At 41.0% G+C, this 12,412-nt stretch overlaps 1 protein-coding gene across 6 annotated transcripts in view; it reads left to right on the top strand.

Moving 5' to 3' along the window:
* Positions 1–12,412, top strand: part of KALRN (kalirin RhoGEF kinase) — a 777,539-nt gene that overhangs the window by 504,822 nt on the left and 260,305 nt on the right. For all 6 annotated transcript variants that reach the window (XM_038421355.2, XM_038421356.2, XM_038421358.2 and 3 more), the window contains exon 14: positions 3,350–3,545. In XM_038421355.2, the coding sequence (XP_038277283.1) occupies positions 3,350–3,545 (196 nt within the window). The remainder of the gene's footprint in view (positions 1–3,349; positions 3,546–12,412) is intronic.

Here is a 12,412-nt window from a genome sequence, read left to right on the forward strand (position 1 = left end):
CTCCTTACCAGCCTACCTGACTCTCCTCTCTTCAGTCTAGCCAACTACTAAAGCAATCTTCCTCTCCCTCTGCTCTGGCCATGTTAGACCTTCATCATCACCTCTTTCCATGTACTCCCTGTCTTCATGTCCAAGCTCTGCCCAGCTCCTTCATTGCCTCTATATGACCTTCCCTCACTCCCCACCTTGACTCTACCCTGCCACTCTTCTGCTGTTTGCCTGTTCAATGTCACATATTCCATCTTACTTGACAAATTAACCCTGTGAGAGACCTATATAGATTTTTTTTCTTTCCATGGAAGAATATTAGAGACAAAACGGGTGAGGTAATATCTTTTATTGGACCAACATCTGTTGGTGAAAGACAAGCTTTCGAGCTTATGCAGAGCTTGGAAGAAGAGCTTTGTGTAAGCTCGAAAGCTTGTCTCCAATAAAGCTTGTCTGCAGAGGCACTCTGTACCTCAAAGCAGCACCCTAGAATCCCTATATTCACCACTGTCATATAATTATATGTTTTGTACAAAGTTTGCCTTGTGAGGTATCATTTTAACAGCCTTGATCTGTTGAACACTAATGACTTGAGAGATTGTATGTGCTATCATTATACATGAAGTTATGAAGTTTTGTTATGTGTGTGTTACTGAAATGTATTGTGAGGTTGAGAACACCCACAACCAGCCTTTCTGGTACAACAATGGAGTAGCCAGACGCACTGATGGCCCATTGAAGGGAATCCACTCTCCCAACCCCATCTCAGAGAGAGCACATGTATAATGAAGACTAGCATGTCATAGATCTTTCCAGCAAGCTGTAAGAAACTATAAAGAGGTGAAATGACATCATGACTTGGTCTCACTTCCCCTCTCACCCCCAAATCAACACCTGGAAACACGTCTAGAGGACAAAGACTTTGAACTGCGGGAGTGTGGTCCCGGGCTGGAAGGCAGGTCCAGCCTATGTATTGAAGATCTGTGAACTGTTTGTATCATCTCTCAGGGTGAGACATTGCTTGATTCAAATCCTATTTAGTTTATAGAACTCAAATTGTGAATTTAATTGTATTTCTTAGGTAACCAACTTTGATCTCTACACTTATTACTTTTAATCACTTAAAATCTATCTTTTTTATATTTTACTTAAAATAGTGTATTTTGGTTGGGGTGCTTGGGAAATCTCAGCTCAGTTTACAAAGGCGAGTATGTCTCCTCTCTACATCAAGGCAGCGCCGGACTGGGTAATGAACTTACACTGATCAGGTTTCTGACCAGGGAAAAACGGTACAGTTCTGGATGCAAGGCTGGGGAGCTGGGGATGTCCCTGCCTGTGGATGTTGTGTAAGTGCAGGACCTGTCAGACGTTTGTGGCTTGGCAACAGCATCACAGGGTGAGAGGGACACCCAGGTTGGTGGGACAGAAGGCTCAGCAGTCTCACAATCCAGGTTGCACCCCGGGAACCCCATCACAAAGAGATAGTACCTCTCACACTGTATCCCTCTAATATCCTGAGATCAACATGCCTACATCAACACTGCATTCAACCCTGTGCATAGACAGCCACAGGATGGAGAGATACTGGAGTAGAACAGAATCTCCACTATCCTAAATATGGAATTTGTAAGAGAAATCAGATGTGGCATATTAGTGGATTTCTGATTCCTCTCTGTAACTATTATTCATAAGTGCATTTGGGCGGTTTCCCCAAAGCAGGTGCACAAGAATGTATTCGCATCTACAGGAAACTGGGCAGTACTTTGATTAATTCTATTATATATTTTCAAATGACTATGTTTTAGCAGCCTGACAATCAATGCAATGAACTATGACTGGCAATATTCTTAATAACTAATAAAAATTAAACCTCCTTCTGATCCAGTAAAATTATATGCCATTCTAACATCACATGCAAGCAAAACAGGCTTCATATGGAACCTCAAGTACCATAGTCATTAGTAGTGGAAATCCATTCTCACTTTAAACTGTAGATATTCATTATGCTGTCTATAGCTTAAAATGAGGTCAAGTCAGCCTTAGTCCTTCTAGCTGTCAATAGAGACTCTCTCTTTAAAACCCTTTCTAATTTTCTACCGAGCTCCTTCTCTGATTTCTACCATGATCATCTCTCTAGGGCTTAGTAATTGTTAGAAAATCTGCCAATAAGCCACCACATTCCAGAGACTCCAATTAACTGAGAAGTGTGAGTGAATCATAGGCCACGGGAATCAGGAATGGCACCAAAGGGACTGTAAACAGAGATAGTTATTATTTAAAGTTAATTGAGTGGAATGGACAAAGAATAATCAGAATAAAAATGGAAAGCCCTCAGGATCTCCTGTGCTCTGCCTTTCACTCTGCGACTTCAGTCCCAGGTTTGTAAAATGGTCACAGATTACCTGGGGTGAACAAATCTGTGTTTCTGCTTTTTTCAAAGAAGAGTCTAAAAAAGGTTTCTGGGCTTGTGTTCTCATTTTGAATGTAAAACTGTATCTTTTAAATCCCTATCCAAAACAACATGTAAAGGACTTGGAGCCAGAAATCCTTGGTTCTGTGCCCTTGGTTTGCTTTGTGACTGTGGGATAAAACGTCAAAATTTTCAAAAGTGGCTTTCTAAAATTAAGCACGTAAGTATATATTTAGGAAACCACAAATCCCATTGATTTCAGTGAGAACTGAGGCTCAGCATTTCTGAAGATGGGGCATCTTTCACATAGGTACCTAAATATGGATTTAGATGTCTAACTTAACAGCACGATTTGATTATTGTTACCTTTGTCCCCTGTTCTTCATTTCCTCCTATTGCTTTTTATTCTCACTTGTTTGTATCTAGTTTCAAGTGTGATTCTACAGAGGCTAATGCTATTGGACCCATTTATTGTCTTGGTACTATTGGGCAATAAATCAGTCAAAATAATAATAATAGATTAATCGGGCCAATTGTTATAATGAAGAAACAGAGAACACGGAAAAAAGGAAGCAAAGTTAGCCAACCTCTGCTAATAACTGCTAGATATTGGTGTAGAGGTTAGAGCTGGGAACTGTGGTTCGGTACCTAACTCTGAAACTGACTTGGTGTGACGTTGAACAAGCCACTTCTGTGCTGTATTTTCCCGGCCTGTAAATGGTGTGACAGAACTCAACCACCTTTTTCAAAGCTTTGAGATCCACAGAAGAAAAATGCCATGAAAGGGCCTGTTCCAAAGCCCATGGAAGTCAACAGGAAGACTCCCCTTGATTTCAAGGGGCTTAGGATCAGACCCTAAGTGTGGAGTATTATGATGATCCAACTACTGTTTTGGAGTAATCTTTTGTTGGCTTACAGTGCATACAATATGTGGCTTTTTTTCTTTTGAAGGTAACAGCAGAGTTAGATGCCTGGAATGAAGATTTGCTGAGACAAATGAATGATTTCAATACCGAGGACCTCACTCTGGCTGAGCAGCGCTTGCAGCGCCACACTGAACGGAAACTGGCCATGAACAACATGACCTTTGAGGTTATCCAGCAAGGGCAAGATTTACACCAGTACATCATGGAAGTCCAGGCTTCAGGTGAGCAGGACAATATGCTTAATGGGCATCCATTTACAAAAATACAAAAGAAAACACACAATCTGTGAACAGAGTCCTAGCCAGGTAACTGTGGATATTCTTCCTTCAAAGAAGTATTGGAATGTACATTGTTTTCAATATGAACAGGGCATAAGATGTTGGAATTTTACTTGCAGTGTCCACTTGGAAGTTAAGATAAGCACTTAGCTGTAAAAACCTCCCTGGCATGTGCTCCTAAACGGCAGTCTTGAAGCATATTTGTAGAGAAGTTGCTTTGTATCTTATATCCTGCTTCTCAGCAAAAGGTTCAGGTTTCCAGTGAGTACTGTAAAATCCTGATTTTTGCATTCTCACCCAGGGAAAATAATCATTCAGATTAATCTCTGCATATTGTCCCAGAGGCTATAATTATTTGTGAGATGCTTAAATCTTCTCACATGCCTTGAAAGGCACACAGAGCAATTCCCCCACCCCCTTTAATTAAGATAAGAAGAACTGCTCAGGATACAAACAAAACTGATTTTCTTGGTCTCCTCCTATTCCCTTGCAAACATTTCACCCCAAGATACATTCTGGCAATAGTCAGCATAATTCAGCAAGCTCTGGTTAACAGAAGCTCAGTAGCAACTAAGAGAGAATGTTGCAAGATAGGAAACCAGGTGCATTGGATGAACCATATGTGGAAGCTGGCACAGCATCTACTCACAGTATGGCTGGCCCTGTGTTTTGCCTATGCAACTTTTTTTCTTTCTGGAAATATCAGAGGAATATGGCCTGGGAGGTACAGGATGTGATCCAGAGCAGAGCACAGTCAGACAGGATCCTAGTTGATTGGTCTGGGAAAAACTCACTGTGTTTGTTTGGAACTCCCAAGCTGCAGGAGACAACTTCTCTGGATTCCAAACAATGGAACAGAGATTAAATGGATGAGATCTTTAAAATATTTTTATAAGATAACCTCCATCTCCCAGTGTGAGGTCCATGTGTATCTGAGAAAAATCATTTGCTTCTAAAGCCAAAGAACCAAAACCTCTTGAGGATCCAGAATAATAAGGGTTAGTTGAAGGTTCTTTTCATACCTGTTTTGCAGGGAATGCAGAATATTGGGAGGATGGCAAAGTAAGGGATAGTAACTGCTCTTTAGAACCTACTGTTTCTTATTTCAATAAAGGACAGTTATACTCTATAAAAATTGCATTGAATTTTGTTTCCTCTCACTGAATTCTACATCAAGTTTGTTCAGTTTACAAGTCAAAAGCTGATTGTTCTTACTGACAGAGTTGCAAACTCAGTATGGGACTCTGAAAATCAACTGTTGTCACTGCCTCTTACTGAACATGATCACTGGTGCTGCAGCAAGAACTTAACTGAAAGTTTAGATGATGAAGCCACAAACTTAGTGTTTACAGTTTTGACAATAATTTTTTATTTGGCTAGGAGATCTTTAGGCTAACAAGTCTGTCAGGCAAATGTACTCTTAATGGGATTGGTAACAACTTGCTTCTTAACCTGATTTCACTATACGAATATTTGTTTTCAACAAGGTTTTTGTTTTTATAAGTTCATACGAGCTCTCTAAAAGTCATATTGTATCCTCAGTGATTTTGTAGTTCATCTAAATTGACTTTGGGTTTCATTAAAATTGCATGTCCTTCAGGAAAGAGTTATATGTTTAGAGAATACTTCTGGTATATCTGTGTTACCAAAAGGACTAGAGCTGTTAGTAAGCTACAATTGTTAATTCACATGCATCGGACTTCATTCCATTTTTCCATTTTGATTGTAACTCTGCCATTGAGGTGAGATGACATCTCTGAAAGAAATTAAAGCTTAACACAAGGGCCAAGATTTTCCAAAATGACTAATGCTATTTTTGGATGCCCAATTTGAGACACCTTAAAGGGGTCTGATTTTCACAAGTTTCTGTGCATTTACCCTCTGAAAATGAGGCCCTTTAAGATGTCTCAATTTGGACAAAGATCAGTAGTCATTTTGGAAAATCTTGTCCCAGCGTTCAAATTACGGCATTTAAGGCCAACCTCCCCCCTCCCTCCCAGAATATCTAGGTAGTGTGACTTTCTGTATATTGCAGGCCACTAAATAGCACCCAACCACCTTCACACCAAGCCCAATTGTCACCTGACCAGGACAAGGGTGGTCTACCCTAATAGTCAGAGCGGGTGTCAGGTATAATGGTTGGTGCAGGTGTCAGTAGTTGGAAGCTAGAGCCCAGGGTCAAGCTGGAGTCACTATTCAGAAGCCAGAGACAAGAGTCAAACTGGAGGGTAGGGACTGGATACCAGAGTCAGAAGTCAAAGCTACAGTTCAAGCCAAAAGTTAGGAATGGGAGCAAGCAAGGTAACAGGCAAGGAGGGGTTCAAGGCAGGGGCAGGACAGAGGCAAGGCTGGGTGCAGTGCAGGAGTATTGTAGAGCAGGCACAATGGTGGGCATGAACCACTAGCTTAAGAGTTGGCCTGCTTGCCCTTTCAACCAGTCAGGTGGCATGGCCAGACAGGCAGCTTGCTGCAGGCCTGCTGTACTGATGAGGTTGCATGGAGATTAGCTCTGCTGCAGGCCCTGATTTCCTGACACCAATAACAAGAATGACCCCAAGGTATTACAGCCCTCAAACCAAACTATATCATCCCTGATATAACTCCATTTACCACACATTCATGTACTTCATCTGATAACTGAGTAATGGCCTGTATACACTTATTTGGGGATCCCAGTTGAGTTCCCAGCAGACAGGTGTCAATATTGCAATGTCACAACTGGCACTAATTAACATCATTGTAGGCGATCAGTCAAGGAGTGAATGAGACATTCTGGAGACTGAACTACTTTCCTATGCCTTAGAAGTGATTTGTCTAGGTCAGGATTGAAGCAGATTGATAAGGCAATGTTCTGGACCTCTGCACTGTTGCTACCCATCTCATATCTGTTATGTGCACAAATAGAAAGAAGCCTGTAGTATCCAGGACTGTCAGTCTGGTGCCATTCACTGGGGTCACCACAGCATCCACATTCGTTATAAAAAGAAAAGGAGTACTTGTGGCATCTTAGAGAGTAACAAATTTATTTGAGCATAAGCTTTTGTGAGCTACAGCTCACTTCATCGGATGCATTCAGTGGAAAATACAGTGGGGAGATTTATATACATAGAGAACATGAAACAATGAGTGTTACCATACACAGTGTAAGGAGAGTGATCACTTAAGGTGAGCTATTACCAGCAGGAGAGACGGGCGGGGGGGGACCTTTTCTAGTGATAATCAAGGTGGGCCATTTCCAGCAGTTGACAAGAACAGTAGGAGGGGAAATAAACAAGGGGAAATAGTTTTACTTTATGTAATGACACATCCACTCGCAGTCTTTATTCAAGCCTAAGTTAATTGTATCCAGTTTGCAAATTAATTCCAATTTAGCAGTCTCTTGTTGGAGTCTGTTTTTGAAGTTTTTTGTTGAAGTATTGCCACTTTTAGGTCTGTAATCGAGTGACAGAGAGATTGAAGTGTTCTCCAACTGGTTTTTGAATGTTATAATTCTTCACATCTGATTTGTGTCCATTTATTCTTTTACGTAGAGACTGTCCACTTTGGCCAATGTACATGGCAGAGGGGCATTGCTGGCACATGATGGCATATATCACATTGGTAGATGTGCAGATGAATGAGCCTCTGATGGTGTGGCTGATGTGATAAGGCCCTATGATGGTGTCCCCTGAATAGATATGTGGACAGAGTTGGCAACGGGCTTTGTTGCAAGGATAGGTTCCTGGGTTAGTGGTTCTGTTGTGCGGTGTGTGGTTGCTGGTGAGTATTTGCTTCAGGTTGGGGGCTGTCTGTAAGCAAGGACTGGCCTGTCTCCCAAGATCTGTGGGAGTGATGGGTTGTCCTTCAGCATAGGTTGTAGATCCCTGATGATGCGTTGGAGAGGTTTTATTTGGGGGCTGAAGGTGATGGCTAGTGGCTTTCTGTTATTTTCTTTGTTGAGCCTGTCCTGTAGTAGGTGACTTCTGGGTACTCTTCTGGCTCTGTCAATCTGTTTCTTCACTTCAGCAGGTGATATTGTAGTTGTAAGAATGCTTGATAGAGATCTTGTAGGTGTTTGTCTCTGTCTGAGGGGTTGGAGCAAATGCGGTTGTATCTTAGAGCTTGGCTGTAGACAATGGATCGTGTGTTGTGATCTGGATGAAAGCTAGAGGCATGTAGGTAGGAATAGCGGTCAGTAGGTTTCCGATACAGGGTGGTGTTTATGTGACCATCGCTTATTAGCACCGTAGTGTCCAGGAAGTGGATCTCTTGTGTGTACTGGTCCAGGCTGAGGTTGATGGTGGGATGGAAATTGTTGAAATCCTGATGGAATTCCTCAAGGGCTTCTTTTCCATGGGTCCAGGTGATGAAAATGTCATCAATGTAGTGCAAGTAGAGTAGGGGCATTAGGGAATGAGAGCTGAGGAAGCATTGTTCTAAATCAGCCATAAAAATGTTGGCATGCTGTGGGACCATGTGGATACCCGTAGCAGTGCCGCTGACTTGAAGGTATACATTGTCCCCAAATGTGAAATAGTTATGGGTGAGGACAAAGTCACAAAGTTTAGCCACCAGGTTTGCCGTGACATTATCAGGGATACTGTTCCTGGTGGCTTGTCGTCCATCTTTGTGTGGAATGTTGGTGTAGAGGGCTTCTACATCCATAGTGGCTAGGATGGTATTTTCAGGAAGATCACCGATGGATTGTAGTTTCCTCAGGAAGTCAGTGGTGTTTCGAAGATAGCTGGGAGTGCTGGTAGCGTAGGGCCTGAGGAGAGAGTCTACATAGCCAGACAATCCTGCTGTCAGGGTGCCAATGCCTGAGATGATGGGGCGTCCAGGATTTCCAGGTTTATGGATCTTGGGTAGCAGATAGAATACCCCAGGTTGGGGTTCTAGGGGTGTGTCTGTACAGATTTGTTCTTGTGCTTTTTCAGGGAGTTTCTTGAGCAGATGGTATAGTTTCTTTTGGTAACCCTCAGTAGGATCAGAGGGTAATGGCTTGTAGAAAGTGGTGTTGGAGAGCTGCCTAGCAGCCTATTATTCATATTCTGACCTATTCATGATGACGACAGCACCTCCTTTGTCAGCCTTTTTGATTATGATGTCAGAGTTGTTTCTGAGGCTGTGGATGGCATTGTGTTCTGCACGGCTGAGGTTATGGGGCAAGTGATGCTGCTTTTCCACAATTTCAGCCCATGCACGTTGGCGGAAGCACTCTATGTAGAAGTCCAGTCTGTTGTTTCGACCTCCAGGAGGAGTCCACCCTGAGTCCTTCTTTTTGTAGTCTTGGTAGGAAGCTCTCTGTGGGTTAGTATGTTGTTCAGAGGTGTGTTGAAAATATTCCTTGAGTCGGAGGTGTCGAAAATAAGATTCTACATCACCACAGAACTGTATCATGTTCGTGGGGTTGGAGGGGCAGAAGGAAAGACCCCGAGATAGGACAGATTCTTCTGCTGGGCTAAGAGTATAGTTGGATAGATTAACAATATTGCTGGGTGGGTTAAGGGAACCACTGTTGTGGCCCCTTGTGGCATATAGTAGTTTAGATAGTTTAGTGTCCTTTTTCTTTTGTAGAGAAGCAAAGTGTGTATTGTAAATGGCTTGTCTAGTTTTTGTAAAGTCCAGTCACGCGGAAGTTTATGTGGAAGGTTGTTTTTTTATGAGAGTATCCAGTTTTGAGAGCTCATTCTTAATTTTCCCTGTTTGCTGTAGAGGATGTTGATCAGGTGGTTCCGCAGTTTCTTTGAGAGTATGTGGCACAAGCTGTCAGCACAGACTATGTGGTATGTAGATTGTAATGGATTTTTTACCTTCAGTCCTTTTGGTATGATGTCCATCTGTTTGCATTTAGAAAGGAAGATGATGTCTGTCTGTATCTGTATGAGTTTTTTAGCCCTACTGAAGACAATGGGAACATCTGTGGTGCAAGATGTTATTCCCTGACAGTGAGCTTACAGCAATCTGACTTTAAGATATCACTCTTTTTTTTTCTGTAAGATACTGTCAATTCATCCTTGATGTGACTCCAAGTGAAATCAGTGGAGTTCAACCAAGACTTAATTTAGCCCATAAATTCCATTTCTGTGTTGATTTACACCCTGGGCAATCCTACTGAAGTCATTGGAGCTGATCCTCATCTGATGCAGCCAATAGAGCCATAATAATTTACACCACCAGCAAAGGATCTATCCCAGTGGGAGTGCTCGGGCTGTAAAGGCCTTGGTTTAACTCCAGTTAAGCACATTCCTAGATCCATTCTTACTCAGAAAAGCATTTAAACAAGTACTTAACTTTAATTATTTAACCATTTGCTTCAGTGTGACTTAAGCACATGCTTAGTGTTAAGTATGTGCTGAAGTGCCTTTCCTGAACTAGGATGCGTTCCTGAACTGTTCTAAATCAGCACAGGAATAAGTCCTTCTGAGTGTGGGAGTGATTCTTTTTATACAAAGAAATTTCTATTCAATCTGTTCAGTGATTTTATTATCTGACAAATTCAAACTTAAGAGGTTTTGAAATTGAAGTCTCATGATATCTTTCACTACAAGCTACAGCTCAATATTACACAAAACACATTTTTGTCAATTATAAGTCAGCAAATGTATTTATTTTTTCCTTGATTTTAGTGTTTAATGGAAGCTATTTTCAATTTACATAAATGTATTTAGCACAGATTTTGTCACAAAACGATGTTAATACATTTAAGGTTATTCAGTGATTTAGTTAAGACCTGATTATGTTGCTACCACTAATAGAATTTGGGCAGTAGTTGTGCTAGTTAGCATAACTACTTATTTAAAAATTGGAAGTCAAGTCAGAAATTTGACTTCTGGCATCCATGCAAACAGAGTGGCCTTTTCTTAAAATTATCAATGGACTATGTGGGTGGATTTTTTTCAGATTTCATCTTATTTTGGCAAACTAGGCGTTTTATAATATCCTAATTGGTTAAAACATAGGCAAAATGTGATGCATAATATAGACTTGATCCAAATCCTGTTGAAGTCAATGGTAGTCTTTTCATTGACTTCACTGTACTTTGAATCACGCCTTATATGAATGTGTATAATTTAAAAGGTCTGTAGTTATCCAAGTGATAGAAGAAAAGATATGTAAGTAGGTAGGTAGATAGATTGTACAATGCACCAAATTATGCTCTCAATTACACCAGCATAAATTCAGAGTAAATCTGGTCACTTCAGTGCTGTTTCCCTAGATTTATGCCAATATAACCGAGAGCTGTGGTGTATTTATGTTTTTGTACTTGTGGCTACTCTTTTTAATAAATCTGTTTAAGAGCATGCTCCACTCAATACCAGTCAGTTGAAATCCCCTTCAGTAATGAGATGATTGAAGAAAACTGAAACTGCATTCAGTTTATTGAAAAAACAGTTGTGCTTACATATCATAAACCTCCGGGTGAGGACTTTTATGTGTGAAATTATTCGAAAAACACAACGTAAAAATGCATTCTATTTTACAAATCGTTCTTTGAGAAGAACGAGCTCTCTCGTTGCATATGCTGGCAATGTGGCATAAATCTGTGTGACATGTGGCAAGCAAGAAAGGGCAAATCATTCATCACTGGGAGAGCAGTCTGCCCTTGAATAACATCCTAGGCAGTTTACTGGTTGCTGATGATGAGTTAGCATAGTCAAAACTATATCAGTCAAGTGTACATGATGGAAAACTGTGAGTTTAATATCAAATAGGCATGGTGAAGTCAAGCATACAAAACACCAGCGATGTCCTAAGGACACAGTACCATATGCAGGCTAATTATAACAAATATGCATCGTGCCTGGCAGTTAGAAGGAACTTCACTCCCAAGAATGGGAGCATAAATTAAATTTCCAGACCCTAAATGTGAAGCCTGGGGCCATTCCACCTTATTTGGTAATGAAGAAGCTGTTTTGTTTTGGCTGGGAAAGAGAATCAGCTGATCAGTTTTACTCCGATGTGGCTTTCATGATAAAACCAGAAACTGGAAGAGACAAGGTAGGGTTAACACCGGGTTGATTTGGTTTCTAATTCTGTCCTCTGCTGATATCACTGTGACAGAGTATGAAAGTCATGGAACTCTGGGACATAAAAAAGGTGCTTCACATTAAATGCCTCTAAACATAATTTTCCTGCTTCCTGTACAACAGCTTTCAGTTGCAAGGGATGGGGGTGTCCTTTTTTTAATCTTGTTTTATTTTATATAATCAAATGGCTTTAGAGAACAGCACAGTGTTTTCTCACACTTACTTGAATCTGATTATTATAATTATTAGAATCCTGCTTCTGTTGAAGCCAATAACAAAATTCTAAATAACTTCAATGGGAGAAGGATCAGGTCCTTACTGATTTATGATTACATGGATTACAGTAGTGTGGAATGTCAAAGACTCTGGCCAAAGTCTGTCAGTTACACTGGTGAGGTTGCATGTCAAAGAGGACAATACACTGCTCTGCATTGTTTTTCTTGGGATGGTTACACAGTGAGCCAGATCCTCTGGTCCAGTGGAGCATATTCAGTGCCGGACTTTGAGGGATTGGCAAAGAGGGCACTAAGCCACCTTTTCAGGCTTCAAGTTCTAGAGTTGGTTTGGGAATGATTTGACACATGGCATAATTGAGAACAACCTAAAGGATAGTATAAATTACAAGAGTGTTAATGGTCCCCTTAGGACTCAGACAGACTTTAGGCACACTCCACATTGTGGGCCCCCAGCCCATCCACCATCCTAAACTGAGGACAGGAATTGATCATTCTTTCTTTCTTTCTTTCTTTCTTTCTTTCTTTCTTTCTTTCTTTCTTTCTTTCTTTCTTTCTTTCCAGAATC

Source organism: Dermochelys coriacea, chromosome 11 (assembly GCF_009764565.3).
Source record: "Dermochelys coriacea isolate rDerCor1 chromosome 11, rDerCor1.pri.v4, whole genome shotgun sequence".
Lineage (NCBI taxonomy): Eukaryota > Metazoa > Chordata > Testudines > Dermochelyidae > Dermochelys > Dermochelys coriacea.